At 41.3% G+C, this 17541-nt stretch overlaps 1 protein-coding gene across 1 annotated transcript; it reads right to left on the bottom strand.

The window, feature by feature from the left end:
- Positions 1-68: 68 nt before the first annotated feature.
- Positions 69-17450, bottom strand: LOC139408927 (plasminogen receptor, C-terminal lysine transmembrane protein). Its single transcript, XM_071153394.1, has 5 exons — positions 17333-17450; positions 16779-16867; positions 10163-10293; positions 1353-1462; positions 69-702 (listed from the first exon to the last, which is right to left on the bottom strand). The coding sequence occupies exons 2-5, from the start codon at positions 16857-16859 to the stop codon at positions 575-577; spliced, it is 450 nt and encodes a 149-aa protein (XP_071009495.1). The 5' UTR covers positions 16860-16867; positions 17333-17450; the 3' UTR covers positions 69-574.
- Between the last annotated feature and the right edge of the window lie 91 nt (positions 17451-17541).

Genomic DNA, 17541 nt, shown 5'->3' on the forward strand with positions numbered 1-17541 from the left:
AATTGATATGATTTTTTTCTATTCCAGAAAGTAAACTTTGTCATGAGAAATATCCACATGGTCCTGCGTACAGACAATAATATTTTATTAGTAGTATCATCAGCAGTCGACTTCTTTTACACAACGTTTACAAACTTTTGACAGTAGTGCAGGGTTGAGTAGTGACTGCTTACCATTCATCTTAGGCATTTGAAGTCCATTTTAATGTGGCCACAAATTCTAAGGCTAAAATAAAACAAACCCATTTTCCATTAACTATATATCTGAACACCACTGGTGTAGATAATTCTAAAACAAGGCAGATTTTGATCACAACAGTCATTCCTAGGTCAGCCCAATAAGTGTCCTATGTGCATGGCTGGCTGTGTAATTTCGTATTCATGTGCTATCGGAATGATCAGAAACGCTAAAATATCTAACTAGGTACTTGTATTTACAGAGTTTCCGATCATTTCGATAGCATGTGAAGACCTGATGAACGTTGATCTTAGGGACCGAGGAGCATCACTCACTCACTTCCAGGGGTGGAGATCAGAGGGGTGTGACACTGGACAACACACCCATCATGACAGTGTCATTTCTCAAAGAGGGAGCCGAGGGCGGTCTTGGCTCTTCTTGCCTTCTCAATGCTCTCAAAGTTGGGCACACCGTGTGGAAGGTCCAATCGGTCGTGTTCTGAGACCATGATGCTCTCCGCCTCTCCTGGGGACCCACACAGGCAGCAAGTGACATCAAGCAAAGCAAAGAATACTTTATTGTTCATTTTCTTTTCAGATCACAGAAATTAGGTTATTGCTTTCATCCAAGACACTGATATCAAACTGTGGTGGTCTGCTGTGGGTATTGTTGAAATCACATCTACCCTATACTGTAGTAACTGACTACAGCAAGAATTTGGTTTTCCCACATTTAATGTATCTTTCAATTTATCTGAGGGTGGATATGCCTTGGAAGGTTTCTGGTTGGCTGAAAGAAAATCAAACCCAAGTATTTTTGTGAAGCTTTCGGAAGTGACTTTAAAAGCAGCCCTGGGTATCCAAATGGCTTTCTCCATACCTAATGAGCATGGAACCCAATAACCAATGTCCCAGAATGTTTGACAGAGAGAAGTCGCACAAATCAAAGCAAGATCTGTCTTTTTCTTCTTAAGGTGATTGACAATCCTGTCTCGGTGAAATCACTAACAGATGTGATTGTGAGCTAAAATACCCCTTTCACATTACCGAGCTGAGCTGTACTGCATTGACCTGGTTACGCATCCACGGTGAAAGGACAATGAAAATAAAATATGAGTTTTCAAAATATGTTTTGGGTCAGCTGTCTGTGCACATTCTAGAGGGAGAAGTACTTACCCCTCATTCGGTAGATTAGCGTTCCATACGCCATGTCCATCTGATAGGCCAGGACAAAACTGAGAGGCACGACAGGGGCAAAGAGAACAGGCTTCTTCTTCTTAATGGCACTGCAAGAGTGGGAGATAGTGGAACATTAGACTGTCACAGAGATAAACTAACAATTAAAAGGGAACTGCACCCGCCGGGCTACGTTTTTTGGCTTGCTCCTCAAGAAATGCTGGCAGGCCATGACAGAAGCCAAACGTGAGTTGGCTTAGGGGTGTGGTTTGATGTGGGTGTGTCCTTTCCACCACCAAGACACCCATCTGTCAGAACCTTGCCCGCAGCTGTTTCCCTACACTCAATCAAAACAAATATATCTCCTGCGGGTTGAGTTCAATAACTACAGGCTAGATGTATGGTGAGATGCCGGAGAAAACTTTGAATAGGCCAGTAGCCTACAGAGTAATACGAGAAGAATGCAATTGCCAAACTTATCTAGATATTCTGAACTGTTTTTCTGATAACTTTCAAATGTAACAGGTTCATGTAGAATAAGCAACCTTTTACATCATACCATAGAAGCAGTGTCATGCTAATATAACAATGTGCACCTTTGTCATTCCCAGCCGATACAGATACTGTGCTTATCGTCATTTTGTCTGGTGGTAATGGGGCCACCTTGGCCAACATGTCAGTGGTCATACCTTCCTGGGTGGTGTCCCATATACAACAGGAGTTCCATGATCCTGGTGCAGAATACACAGGGTTTCTCCCTCCCCATTTTGACTGATACCATTCAATTCAATAATAAAAGAAGACGATACAAGTAAAAGTTGTGTCTAGTAAAATGTTTATGCCGAGTGCCAGGTCTCTCCATTCAAAGACATCAGTATCAAGTCAGTCTGGACTTCATCACATCTTGCAAGTCTCCATGTGCTGGCTCCATACATGTTTCTGTGAACAAACACACAGTCACTGTTCTTATTACCAATGGCAGTTTGGGAGCGGTCAAAATTTACCCAATTGTTACCCGGGGGAGGGTTTAGTATAATTTATTTAGTCCAGAGGGTAATTTAATTTGTAATAGATTAAATGTCATATTGCTCAGTGTTTGATAATTAGTTGCTTATTATATCTCGATGTGTGCCCGATGCTGCCCCCCATCCCTAATTCTCTACTGGGCACGCAATATCAAGTGCGCCTAGTGTGATCTCAATCAAATGATCCAAAGCCTGTACAATAGGCCTAGGCTATACAAAGAGCATGCTTGGAGAAGCACATGGCAAAGTTATATTTCTAAGATAATGTACTTCAAGTTTTTGTGCTGCTGGTATGGTGTATATAAAACTAGGCTACATTGCATTACACACTGCAATGGATAGGCTAACCCAATTATAAGCCCTGCCCTGCTCTTGCTGATGTAAACCCTTTTGTGCTGCCTAACCAATGGCTGTGCTGTGTCCGGTGGCACTTCAGCAGGCGAGTCTCAAACGTGTCTCCCGGAATTTATTTAATTTTATTTGTCCCAGAAATGCAATACCTGTGCCTGCGGACTAGGCCAACTGATGTCCTGTTCAGTTTGAGGCCGAAAATGAGGAGGACCGGAGGTAAGCTTGCTACTGCTATAATTGATTTGAATAAAAACATTGCCCATAATGAAGCTATTTATCAGTTACTGACCTCGCAATAAGCAATAGTTGAGTAACTTACATTACTATGGAGCGGTAGCCGCGAAGCCGGACAGCGCATGTGTGCTGAAAGTAGGCTAATTCGAGGCAAGCCTTAGTTTAAACAGTTGTCATTTTAATTTGACTTTAGGCTACTAACAACAATAGGTCTTTGTGTTGGAGCCTATTTCTTTCTATTCATGAAATGTTTGACAGACAAAATTATAGTCCACTATCCATAGAATTTGTCAGCAAATTCCTTCAGCCACCATGCACTCCTTATATATCTATCTGTGTCAGTGAAGGGCTTGGTGTGTTTAAGTTAAAACCAGGGCTCGAATTGTGAGGGTATTGTGTCTTTTGTTCAAGAAAATGGCTAAAAGCATAGGCCTAACCCTTGTTAGCTTAAGATGTAGAAAAAACATTTATGGACCTGATTATATAAAGTGATCTATAACACCTTAGTATGCAATGCTTTATGCTAGAAGCAAGCTGCAAAATGCCAGACTCCGATGCATATGGGACATCTTTGGTTTGACATTCAGAGGCTGCGCAGCAACCTTCTATAGCCGAGAAGACAAAAAATGCACTTTGCTTTGGACGTAATGTGTGATTTTGTCACTCAATTGATGTCCAACATTTCAACAGGCTATTAAACAACATACTAAACTCTAAATCAGTCAGGAGCAAGCCAGGTAGCCTAATTATTTAGGCTATATTATTATTATTATTTCGAGGCTATTGCCTGCCATTTAAGAAATTGTGAAGCATTTGTGACACTACAGCACGTGTCAAACTCATTCCACGGAGTGTCTGCGGGTTTTCGCTCCACTAGGTCACTAATTAGTAAGGAACTCCCCTCACCTGGTTGTATAAGTCTTAATTAAGTGGGGGAAAGAAGAAAAAAAAACCTGCAGACAACCAGCCCTCGGTGGAATGAGTTTGACACCCCTGCACTACAGGCTAGAAGGAACGCTCAGCATTTCGACAACACAACAGCATCCCTATACATTTCATATTTAGACTGTATTAAAATATATTTTACAAAATTATTACTTAGAATTAAATAATAATGAAATGAAAAATGCTTACTAGGCTATACTACAGTGCCTTTTTGAATTCACTTTTAGAAACACAAGTTTGGACAGTCTTTGGTTTGAGGATTATGCGGTGAGCTATGCATGCCTAGTTTGTTAATTTAGCCTAGCAGATGCTCTTATATTCCCATGCCCTTATCACACGCAACACAACAATATCATGGAATAAAATCGATTATTTAAAAAAGGATAGTTAAGTTACAAGCGCATAGGCCTACTGGATTATATGTGGCCGCTATGTTAAAAAAACAAATGGCTTTTTCGCAAATTCATTGATAATCAGATACTTCAGTTGTAACTGGTTCTGTTGCACTACATCTTTACAGTTGATAGACAACTTTAGCACTGTTCCAATCTTAAGACTATCCTCATTTTTAACAATTGCCTGTATAGAAATCTCCGGTGTTGTAGCATGCGCTCACTTGTGCTCTGTTGTGGTATTAAAAAGAGTGTCTGCTTGCTTCTAGTCATGTAAAATGACCTAGAATTGCATGAAATGCGTTTATAAAATTCATTTTTTTCTTTGGACTGCAAATGAGATCGATTCATGCAGTGCTTTTTATTATAATGGAGGCCTTTTCACCCCTGCATTTGTCTGCGAATCCACAACCTTCTGGCTACTTGTAATGCTTACTAAACTGCATATCTTTTTAATTTCACCTTTATTTAACCAGGTAGGCTAGTTGAGAACAAGTGCTCATTTACAACTGCGACCTGGCCAAGATAAAGCATAGCAGTGTGAACAGACAACAACACAGAGTTACACATGGAGTAAACAATAAACAAGTCAATAACACAGTAGAAAAAAAGAGTATATACATTGTGTGCAAAAAGCATGAGGAGGTAGGCGAATAATTACAATTTTGCAGATGAACACTGGAGTGATAAATGATCAGATGGTAATGCGCAGGTAGAGATACTGGTGTGCAAAAGAGCAGAAAAGTAAATAAATAAAAACAGTATGGGGATGAGGTAGGTAAATTGGGTGGGCTATTTACCGATGGACTATGTACAGCTGCAGCGATCGGTTAGCTGCTCAGATAGCAGATGTTTAAAGTTGGTGAGGGAGATAAAAGTCTCCAACTTGTTCCAGTCACAGGCAGCAGAGAACTGGAAGGAAAGGCGGCCAAATGAGGTGTTGGCTTTAGGGATAATCAGTGGCTCAGATCTGTCCTAGGAGTGAGGGTAAACAGTAGGCATACTCTCGGCCATCCACATTATGTTTTTATTATTATTTTGGGTACAGAGGAGGGTCACTTTTTTTTCTTCAAGCATTTAGGGAGGGTAAGATTCTTCAAATAGCCACCCTTTGCCTTGATGAACTTCTTGCACACTCTTGGCATTCTCTCAACCAGCTTCACCTGGAATGCATTTCCAACAGTCTTGAACGAGTTCCCACATATGCTGACCACTTGTTAGCTACTTTTCCTTCACTCTGCGGTCCGACTTATCCCAAACCATCTCAATTTAGTTGAGGTCAGGGGATTGTGGAGGCCAGGTCATCTGATGCAGCAATCCATCACTCTCCTTCTTGGTCAAATAGCCCTTACACAGTCTGGAGGTGTGTTGGGTCATTGTCCTGTTGAAAAACAAATGATAGTCCCACCAAGCGCAAACCACTTGGGATGAGGTATCGCTGCAGAATGCTGTGGTAGCCATGCTGGTTAAATTGGCCTTGAATTATTTGATCTGTATTGTAGGTTAAGGGCTTGTAGAGTTGAAGTCGGAAGTTTACATACACCTTAGCCAAGTACATTTGAACTCCACAATTCCTGACATTTAATCCTAGTAAAAATTCCCTATCTTAGGTCAGTTAGGATCACCACTTTATTTTAAGAATGTGAAATGTCAGACTAATAGTAGAGTGATTTATTTCAGCTTTTATTTCTTAATTCACATTCCCAGTGGGTCAGAAGTTTACATACACTCAATTAGTATTTGGTAGCGATGCCTTTAAATTGTTTAACTTGGGTCAAATGTTTCTGGTAGCTTTCCACAACAAGTTAGGTGAATTTTGCCCCATTCCTCCTGACAGAGCTGGTGTAACTGAGTCAGGTTTGTAGGCCTCCTTGCTTGCACACGCTTGTTCAGTTTTGCCCACAAATTGTCTATAGGTTTGAGGTCAGGGCTTCGTGATGGCCACTCCAATACCTTGACTTTGTTGCCCTTAAGCCATTTTGCCACAACTTTTGAAGTATGCTTGTGGTGGTCATTGCCTATTTGGAAGACCCATTTGCGACCAAGCTTTAACTTCCTGACTGATATCTTGAGATGTTGCTTCAATATATCCACGTAATTTTCTGCCTCATGATGCTATCTATTTTGTTTACTGCACCAGTCCCTCCTGCAGCAAAGCACCCCCACAACATGATGCTGCCACCCCCATTCTTCACGGTTGGGATGGTGTTCTTCGGCTTGTAAGCCTCCCCCTTTTCCTCTAAACATAACGATGGTCATTGTGGCCAAACAGTTCAATTGTTGTTTCATCAGACCAGAGGACATTTCTCCAAAAAGTACTATCTTTGTCCCCATGTGCAGTTGCAAACCGTAGTCTGGCTTTTTCACATTTTGGAGCAGTGGCTTCTTCCTTGCTGAGCGTCGATATAGGACTCATTTTACTGTGGATATACAGTGGGGCAAAACAAGTATTTAGTCAGCCACCAATTGTGCAAGTTCTCCCACTTGCAGGTCTAAAATTCTGTTTCTGGAGTCCTTTGACAGCTCTTTGGTCTTGGCCATAGTGGAGTTTGGAGTGTGACTGTTTGAGGTTGTGGACAGGTGTCTTTTATACTGATAACAAATTCAAACAGGTGCCATTAATACAGGTAACAAGTGGAGGACAGAGGAGCCCCTTAAAGAAGAAGTTACAGGTCTGTGAGAGCCAGAAATCTTGCTTGTTTGTAGGTGACCAAATACTTATTTTCCACCATAATTTGCAAATAAATTCATAAAAAATCCTACAATAAGATTTTCTGGATTTTTTCCCCTAATTTTGTCTGTCATAGTTGAAGTGTACCTATGATGAAAATTACAGGCCTCATCTTTTTAAGTGGGAGAACTTGCACAATTGGTGGCTGACTAAATACATTTTTGCCCCACTGTAGATACTTTTGTACCTGTTTCCTCCATTATCTTCACAAGGTCCTTCGCTGTTGTTCTGGGATTGATTTGCACTTTTTGCACCAAAGTACGTTCATCTCTAGGAGAAAGAACACGTCTCCTTCCTGAGCGGTATGATGGCTGAGTGGTTCCATGGAGTTTATACTTGTGTACTATTGTTCATACAAATGAACGTGGTACCTTCAGGCGCTTGGAAATTGCTCCCAAAGACGAACCAGACTTGTGGAGGTCTACAAGGTCTTGGCAGATGTCTTTTGATTTTCCCATGATGTCAAGCAAGGAGGCACTGAGTTTGAAGGTAGGCCTTGAAATACATCTACAGGTACACCTCCAATTGACTCAAATGATGTCAGTTAGCGTATCAGAAGCTTCTAAATCCATGACATAATTTTTTTTTTTTTTTTACAGTCAACTTAGTGTATGTAAACTTCTGACCCACTGGACTTGTGATACAGTGAATTATAAGTGAAATAATCTGTCTGTAAACAATTGTTGGAAAAATTACTTGTGTAATGCATAAAGTAGATGTCCAAACAGACTTGCCAAAACTATTGTTAACAAGAAATTTGTGTAGTTGTTAAACGAGTTTTAATGACTCCAACTGTATATTTTGATCATTATCACTGTCATCACTAGCATAGCTGACGATAGATACCCTAAACAGCACTTCATGATGACAAAAGTAGTTATTTTAATCAGTTGCTTTCTTGGATACAGGAACAATGGTGGCCTTCTTGAAGCATTTGGGGACAGCAGACTAGGATAGGGAGAGATTATGTCCGTAAACACTCCAGCCAGCTGGTCTGCGCATGCTCTGAGGAAGCGGCTAGGGATGCCGTCTGGGCCGAGAGCCTTGCGAGGGTTAACAAACTTAAAATGTCTCACTCACGTCAGCCACGGAGAAAGAGAGCCCACAGTCCTTGGCAGCGGGCCGTGTCGGTGGCATTCTGTTATCCTCAAAGCGGGCGAAAGTGTTTAGCTTGTCTGGAAGCAAGACGTCAGTGTCCGCGGTGTGGCTGGTTTTCCCTTCGTAGTCTATGATTGTCTGTAGACCCTGCCACATACTGAGTCGTTGAATTGCGACTCCACTTTGACTATACTGACATTTTGCCTGTTTTGATTGCCTTACGGAGGGGAATAACTACTGTTTGTATTCGGCCATATTCCCAGTCACCTTACCATGGTTAAATGCGGTGGTTCACGCTTTGTTTTGCTCGAATGCTGCCATCTTTCCACAGTTTATTGATTCGGTTAGGTTTTAATAGTCACAGTGGGTACAACATCTCCTATACACTTCCTGATGATATCAGTCACCGTATCAGTGTATTCGTCAAAGTTATTCTCGGAGGCTACCCGGAACATTTCTCAGTCCGCGTGATCAAAACAATCATCAAGCATGGATTCCGATTGGTCAGACCAGTGTTGAACAGTCCTTAGCACAGGTACTTCCGGTTTGAGTTTATGCCTATAAGGAAGGGAGGAGCAAAATGGAGTCGTAATCAGATTTGCCGGGGGGAGCGCCTTGTAGGCATCCCGGAAGATGGAGTAGCAGTGGTCCAATGTTTTAGCAGCGCGAGTATTACAGTCAATGTGTTGATAGAAATTTGGTAGCATTTTCCTCAAATTTGCTTTGTTAAAATCCCCAGTTACAATAAATGCAGCCTCAGAATTTGTGGTTTCCAGTTTACATAAAGTCCAGTGAAGTTCGAAGGTCATCGTTGTATCGGCTTAAGGGGGAATAATAATATACTCGGAAGCGGTGGATGATGTGTGCACCTCCTGAGTCGGACTGGAAGTCCACTCCTAATACCTCTTCTCCGCCGGCGGTGTTTTGGGTCAGCCTCTGGAATAAGTTAAATTGCCCTGGGGGATGAGAACAAAGGATCTGATTCGGGATGCTAGTGAGTTACCGCCACTCTGATATCCAAAAGTTCTTCCAGGCTGTATGTAATAACACAAAAAAAAATCTGGGCTAATAATGTAAGAAATAATAAATTTAAAAAAAACATACTGCAAAGTTGCCTAGGGGCTAGAAGTATGGCTTCCCCATCTATCGCCGCCATTTTCTCAAACCACTAGATGTTCATTTTTGCCACGATGGGGCACACAGTTTAGCTGACATTATCAACACTGGCCAAGGCTTAAAGCCTGCATACACACAAACTCACTTCCTTGACAACCGCTCTGCTCTGTGAAGCGCAAGAAGAATGAATGCACTGACTTCTGCAGTGGCCGTATTGCAATAAATGCTGTACGGCCACTGCAGACGTTGGATTGACGATGCAATGCCTTTTACGTTGATGATGGCCAAAGACAGATCAACAAATACTTAGAACAATCATTGATATGCTCGAAAACAAATTATATTGCTTTACACAACATGATGGGCGGCATTGTATATGACTTGTGTGTTTTGACAAAGAACATATCTGCCATCTACATCAACCTGCATGTGAATAACAGGTCATGAACTGCATACAACACAGCCTTGACACTGCTGTAAATAAAACAGTGTTGTTGCTTTAAAGGCCACTGCACTTCACATCATTCAGTTACCCCCTGACCCTTTAGATCAGTGAGCCTCTCACACCTAACATGTAGGAAATGCAGCAACTCGGGTCTGCAAGCTGTGGCAGCAGCAGTGCGCCGTTGTACGTTTCTGAGAATCAAACCATCTGTTAACACTTCATTTGAACTGTACATCATAACAGCATCATAATGACATAACAGTAATAAGTCAAGATGTAATTTGTCATGTCATGCTTATGCCAATAGTGACACTGACGTACAGTACAGTTAAAATAAAGTGCCAGCTTAATACAAATATTTATGATTCGAAATGGCCTCATCCATGTCCTATCTATAACTATTGAAGAACAGACTTAATGTGAACAAACATGTTGTAGGCCTACTGGCCTAGTTAACACTACGGAGAACCCACCCGATGGTGAGACCTAGTGCGGCCAGGCTGAAGAAGGTGCCGTAGTATTTGATGAACTCCCTGGACCAGGCTATCTGCATGGCCATCTGTCTCTCTCTCATCTGATTCTGCATCAGGATCTGTCTCTCCATCTGGGGTCGGGCAGGAAGGTCAGAAACACACTTTGTCAGAGCTAAGAGTGGGCAAAACTGGTTGCAATGACATTGACATTACACTCAGTGAAAAATAAGTTTTGTTAAGCAGCAGAACTGAGCAGGCAAAACTGGCTGCATTATGGTATTGCGCAAAAGGAAGTTTTCCAGCAGCAGACAGCAAAAATTACAACCCAAAGTATGTCTGGTTGCTAAGTATAAAGATCCCTCCCAATGTGTTCTCCATGGGTTGTTCCATCTCATTTCAACAAGCCATGACACCAACCATCTCAGATAGTGTCTGTAGTTAGAAACAGATAAGATTAGCATTCCTGAAACATTTTATTGAAATTGTATTTGATCTCTAAATTAAGCAAATTGATTACACCGAAATAGGCCATTTTAATTCATATGATCTTTAATAAATAGAGTACTTAACATCCGATTTGGACCATCATTCTTCCTAACAATGAGTATCCAATAAAATGGTCAAAAGCCATCCACAGACCCACCCACACCCCAACAACCACTATACAGTCTCAGTTCTCTGTTTGACAAGTAGTATAAATATGTGGTTTTGAATATTGCTCCTTCATCCTTGGTAATGTATATCCTGTGAATCTGGCCATGTTTTATTTTATACCCCCCTTTTCTCCCCAATTTCATGATCACAATCTTGTCTCATTGCTGCAACTCCCCAATGGGCTTGGGAGAGGCGAAGGTCGAGTTATGCGTCCTCCAAACCCTGACCCGCCAAGCCGTGCTTCTTAAAACCCTCTCACTTAACCCGGAAGCCAGCCGCACCAATGTGTCGGAGGAAACACCGCTCAACTGACGACCGAAGTCAGCCTGCAGGCGCACCGGCATGACACAAGGAGTCGCTAGAGCACGATGAGCCAAGTAAAGCCCCCCCGGACAAACCCTCCCCTAACCCCAGGCTGTAGTGATGCTGCAACACTGATGCAATGCATTAGACCGTTGCGCCACTTGGGAGGCAATCCATAACTTTTTTTAAAGGGAATAAACCACACACGCACACACACACACACAGAAGGTCTGTTTCCTGGAGGCAAATTAAACTGAAAACTGAATTGCTATCATGGAGGACTAGCTTGAATTGTGAGGTTGACAGCACAATTTATTTTCACAGCTATTGGTTAAATAAAATGTTGTGATCTATTTAATAAACACAAGAGACCAGCAAAATGGAAATAAATATCAGGAACAGCAGCATCTAGTGGGCAAAACTTGGTACTTTCACACAAATGTATGGTAAATAATGAAATCAACTTCAATGGCTAATTTCTCTGAACAGTGGAAAAAAAAACATCACCAGATTCACAGGGAGCAGCAGCTCCAAACTACTTGTCAGACAGAGAACTGATACTGTATACTGGTTGTTGGGGTGGGGTGTGGGGGATCAGTGGGTGGCTTTTTAAAATGTTATTGGATTCCTCATGTCTTACTCATTGTTAAGAAGAATTATGGTCCAAATCGGATGTTAGGTACTGTATTTATTGAAGATTATATGAATCCTATAAATTACAAATGGCCAATTTGGGTGGAGTCTATTAGCTTATTTTCTCAAAGATCAAATAATATTTCAACAAAATAATGTTTCAGGAATGCTAATCTTATCTGTTTCTAACTACAGAAACAATTTCAGAACAATCAGATGGTGTCAAAATCCTCTTGTGCTTTTTGAGGTGGAATGACTCCTATGTCATAAAACATTTTAGAAAAAGGCTGTGCCGTTATCCTAGCGTGGTGAGGCATTGAAATGTATTGAAAACAGGGGTTAAACATTATATATTACTTTAACAAAATCTCTTTCTCTGACCAATTGTATTAGCATAAAATAGAATTGTAAAACATTTGAGCATACAATAAAGCTCTATATTAGAATGTTTATGTTATACAGTTTTGCTCATTTCCATCAAGGGTGTCAATTTCGGACCCCACTGTAAAAAGGACATCAATTATGACAATTTATATTTTTTGGGTCATTTGTGGCAACATTGAATATTGGAACGGTAAGTGGGCCAGAATTGACAGAGCACTAGACATGGTAAAGGACATATAATGACAAAAAAAAATATCACTGACATTGTCTGAACATTTAGGAATGGTTAAAAAACAAGCTCAACGGCGATCGCCATTGAAAGTTATTTTTAGTGTAGGACTAGGCTTAATGTTAGATTCCAAGATTTCAAATGGAATTTCATAAAAACATAAAGCTTTACATTTCTGCAAACAGACGTTTTGTCCACTCTTTCTCATGTGGTGATCTGAATGACGAGAGCGAGTGAGACTGATTGGCTCAATTTGAGACTCATTAGTCATTACTCAATTGATTTTAGAGTCACACAACCCATTGTGAAGAAGTTACATGACCAATCAATCTTGAAAGCCATTGTGTCCTCAAGAAGCTGGAAGTATCATGTCTGCCTGATTGCCCGAGTGTCATTAACGGAGTGCTGCTGAATAGAGCATGGAGGGAGATGGAGGTGTTGTGACGTGAGAAGGGTGGAGCTCGTTGGTAGTTCCAGCCCGAATAGATCACCTCCTCCATCCAGTCAGGAGGCCTCTCACTGGGCCGGGTCACAGAGTAGAAAGTAATCCAGTGAAGGTGTCCCAAATGGCATCCTAATAATAAATAGTTGATTGGATTTATATAGCGCTTTTCTACCAACTGAGGTACTCCTAGCGCTTTACATAGGTTGAAACTCACCTAATCCACCACCAATGTGCTGCCCGGTGACCATTTTTGTGCCAGAACGCTCACCACACATCAGCTATCTGGTGGAGAGGTGAGTGATACGGCAATTAGAAATGAGGGGGATGACTAGGTGGCCATGATGGAATGGGGCCAGGTAGGACATTTTTCCAGGACACCAGGGTTAACCATCAGGCAGGTGGGGAATTGTCATCTGCAGTAATTTAAATGGGCTTGACACTTTAGATTGTATGGCCACCAGACATCGATTTCAGCATGTTTTGCCACCAACAACGTTGCGTCATCAAACTGGAGATGGCTAAGGAAGCAGAACCCCCCTCCCCACTAAAAAATGGAAACACCACAGAGGAAAGATATACAGTTAAGATAAAGTATAGTATATTTTAAAGGCTTATTTCCGGCAGTGTGTAATGTATTTTTATTAGGTCCACGTAAGGTAGTGGGCCCATTTAACTGTTTATATACCTCAGAGCGCAAAAGGGGGTCACCAGTGCATTCGGGCAGATAGGAAAGATTTATTCTCGTGTATACCACATTGATGTCTGAGTAAGGCATTAGCCAATGTTTTGTAGGACTTTGATTGCATGGGGCTATACCAAATCCCTGCAGCCAAGACATAGGCCTATGAAGAACCTTTACCAACTCAAGCTTTAACGCAAAGTCATGCTCAAATATAATCTGTTCTGAATAGTCAGATAGGGGGTTAGGGATCGGGAAGCAGGGGAAGTCAGGAGGCGTGGGGAAGTCGAGGGAGGAGGAGTATGGAGGTGACAGTGGTTATTAATCTGTGGAGGAAGTTCACTGACATTTCCTAAAGGCCGTGTGGAGGGATGTTCTTGACTGAGCATTAAACCAAACGCAAACAATAGAGACCATCTCAAATAATCAAGACAAGTTTCTAAAGCAACTTTTATTTTTAGTGTGTTGAGCCTAGTTAGGAGATAACTTTGATGGTGATAAGGTTTTATCTTCTCACGTATCGCCATACGCAGGGAAACAATTTGAGCTTTGTGAAAGACCAGACAGTGACGGGTGTGAATGACTGTCTTCAAATACTAAATTATGAGCAATAATCATCTAGATTCAATGCTGTTCCACCTTCCTCATAACATCAGGCCACACACACACCCCTATAATTTGAGGGCTATTTTTCCCATATTTTGATAATGATGAATAAAAATGTCATAGCCTTCAATCATGCCCGACACACCATAAAAACTGACCATTTAATAATTAAATCATGGACAATAACATAAAACGTTTTTGAGATTCCACTACAATGAGCAGTGACGTAGGTTTGACATCTTAATGCAGGAGAGAGGGAGAAGACATATGCTAGATACACCAGCTATCCTTTTAAAATTGCCAGGTCGATTCCATTCATTACCAAGTGTCAGATAGTAATTTACATCGACAAGGAGATGGCTACAGTACAGTAATGTTCTATTTCTAGGTGATTCTGTCCTCACATAACCTTTAAGAATGTAAAAATAAAATAAAAAATGCATTAGGCACATAACACAATGGCGTGTTTTACAGTATGTATTTTTACAAGGATGATGCCTGGCGTTAATAAGTTTGTCACCACCTATGGGCACTTGTCTGATAATGACATTGTTCTGCTACAAACAATGATCACAGGTGCTAATGGCCTCGCAGGCAAAAATGCTAAATGTATTCTTCCACAAAATGGAGGGAAAAAGCTTTTTAACTTGTTGCAAAAAGCCACCTCTAACGATTGCAATAAAATCGTTGTTTTACAACCTGCTTAAACTAGCCCCGAGAGGATGGAAGCACCTCACTTCATCTTAGAGACTGCGGTTGCTGTGATATTCTAGAATCTAGGGGAAACTACTGAGCACAAATAAAATGTGTGCTACTCAGTGGGCAAAACTTGTTTAAAATACATCTTTACAACCAGAAACCTGGCAAAACTGGTTGAGAAGATGCCATTACAACCGTTGTAATGACGTCATTTCAACCAGTTTTGCCCAGTTTTACCCACTGGGTAGGCAGGCACACCTGAAACGTCCATACCTTCCCTCCAAGATACAGAAATATATAATGTCCACAAGTTGTATAGGTTTATATATGAATCTTTGTAATGGCTTTTGCATTTGTGAAGACATAACAGACCAGGGGTGTAAGCACTTTGAGCCATTTACACTTTTCTAACATCAATAAGGCAGTGGTTCTCAAACTTCTCCTGGGGACCCGCACCTGTTCCATGCATTTGATCAATTTTAAAGCTAACACAGCTGATTCAACTTGTCAACTAAACATCAAGCCCTTGACTAACACCATGCCCAAACTGGACGCATATCGATTTTGTCCCCCCCCCACACCAAACGTGATCACGACACGCAAGTTGAAATATCAAAACAAACTCTGAACCAATTATATTAATTTGGGGACAGGTCAAAAATCATTAAACATTTATGGCAATTTAGCTAGCTAGCTTGCAGTTGCTAGCTAATTTGTCCTATTTAGCTAGCTTGCGGTTGCTAGCCAATTTGTCCTGGGAACTAAACATTGAGTTGTTATTTTACCTGAAATGCACAAGGTCCTCTACTCTGACAATTAATCCACACACAACTGTCATTTCGAGTTCTCTCTCCTTCCTAGGCTTTTTCTTCTTTGGACTTTATATGGCCATTGGCATCCAACTTTCCTATAACAAGGTGTATTACCACAAACGACTGACCTCAGTTCATCTTTCAATCACCCACGTGGGTATAACCAATGAGGAGATGGCACGTGGGTATATGCTTCTAAAAGCCAATGAGGAGATGGGAAAGGCAGGACTTGCATCGCGATAGACTTCTAGTTGCTTGGCAATGCAGACGCTCATTGGCACACGCGAGCAGTGTGGGTGCAATGATCGAATAACATGTATGTGTAAATGTATTTTGCAGCGCTCGCAACGCGTTTGGGTGAATCAAGTGAGCTAGTTCAGGGCTACAACAAAATTGTGAATCTTCTGGGGGCCCAGAGGAGAGGTTTGAGAACCACTGCAATAGGGGGCAATCAGTGGTAAAAGTGGTTGAGTAGCCTATGACGTCAAATCAATTAACTTAACACATCAAACATTAAATTTATTATAAACTGCTATATCCCCATTTCAGGTAAGTCTAATGTTGAGGCCATGGGAATGTAATCAGACATTTTATATAATTACCTTATTTTGAAAAGCCCTGGAGCCACACTTCTTATAGGCCCCATGCATATCAAATGTTTCTCAATTTCTTCGGCCTACATAACGGTAACTAAAATCATCTCCTTGGCTTCCAACTGGTGAGGTAGTCTAATTCAGGGGTTCTCAAACTTCAGGAGGGAGGGGTAGGGGGAGACACCCAAGCCCCCATTTTGGGAACCACTGGTCTAATTGACAAGTACATTTTTAAATTACCTTTATTTACCTACGAAAGTCCGTTAAGAACAAATTCCTATTTACAACACGTGTAGCATCATAGGCTATTTTTGTTGGCTGTATTTACTGCTATGTGCGGCGGCACTGCCTCCCAGAAGTAGAAAACATACATAGGATGACTTAACATCTTAGATAATGTAAATATTCTCTGAATAATGACCATAATTGTAATGTTAAAATGTTTACTGGTACGTATGACCGGCATGTCAGTAGAGATGATTCAGACTCCTGTGTATAATCTGTACAAGTGTATTATCCCACCCTCTCACATGGGGAAATTCATTGGAATCTTTGGTAGGCTATGTATAAGCATCTCACCTGGAGCCGTGCGTTGTGCAGCATGAACTCCTGCTGCTTCTTGAAGTTCTGGTCCATAGATTTAGACAGCATAAAACCCATGGTGCGTGCTGGTTTAGATAATAAAATGAAGCCACATGCTATGAGATAAAGCAAGGGTCAGGGCTCTGGGTTTATCCTGGCCTGGAAAAACTCAAGGCCCTATTAAAGCAAGATGTGCATTCTACTGTAGGTGGCTGGGCCACCAACAAAACAATGAGGATTTCTATGGTAGCAACTGCTGCTAGCTAAACAATATATGTAGCTATAGAGCACTGCTCAATGAATGACATTCCATGGGTGCAAAAATACGTTTGTTAAATTTATAGCTAGCTAAAACTGTTAATAAACGTGTGACACTCGACGCCTGCTTACAGTTAGCGGCTAGCTAGTGGTGCATTGAATCATTATTAGCTAGCAAAGTCAGCTAGCTACTAGTAGTAGTTGGCGAGTTAAGGCAAACATTTCCACATTTGAAATTATTGCATGCGGTCTTGAAAAGCCACGTCGATTCGCTGTGGCAGTGAAAAACATACCTTTTATTTTATGTCGCTATTCTATAAATGTATTTAGCTAGTTAGTTATGATTCATGTGTGCTGCTCCGCTAAAGTTTCCTTTTCCCAAGTTCAATGGGCATGTTCACGGAAGCAAGCAAGCATGCGCTGCCCACAACACACAGGCGTCTCACTCATTGGTCAGAATTTTGATATTGAGGGACTTATTTTATGCTGTCCGGAATTGAAC

This window comes from Oncorhynchus clarkii, chromosome 5 (genome assembly GCF_045791955.1).
Source record: "Oncorhynchus clarkii lewisi isolate Uvic-CL-2024 chromosome 5, UVic_Ocla_1.0, whole genome shotgun sequence".
Classification (NCBI taxonomy): Eukaryota; Metazoa; Chordata; class Actinopteri; order Salmoniformes; family Salmonidae; genus Oncorhynchus; species Oncorhynchus clarkii.

Excerpts from the sequence above, each read along its gene's own strand:
- LOC139408927 (XM_071153394.1), bottom strand. The coding sequence starts at position 16,859 with ATGGGTTTTATGCTGTCTAAATCTATGGACCAGAACTTCAAGAAGCAG. Across the intron at positions 1,463-10,162 it reads GCACTAGGTCTCACCATCGG|TGCCATTAAGAAGAAGAAGC; the intron begins GTGGGTTCTCCG and ends CCACTCTTGCAG. Across the intron at positions 703-1,352 it reads GCTAATCTACCGAATGAGGG|GAGAGGCGGAGAGCATCATG; the intron begins GTAAGTACTTCT and ends GTGGGTCCCCAG.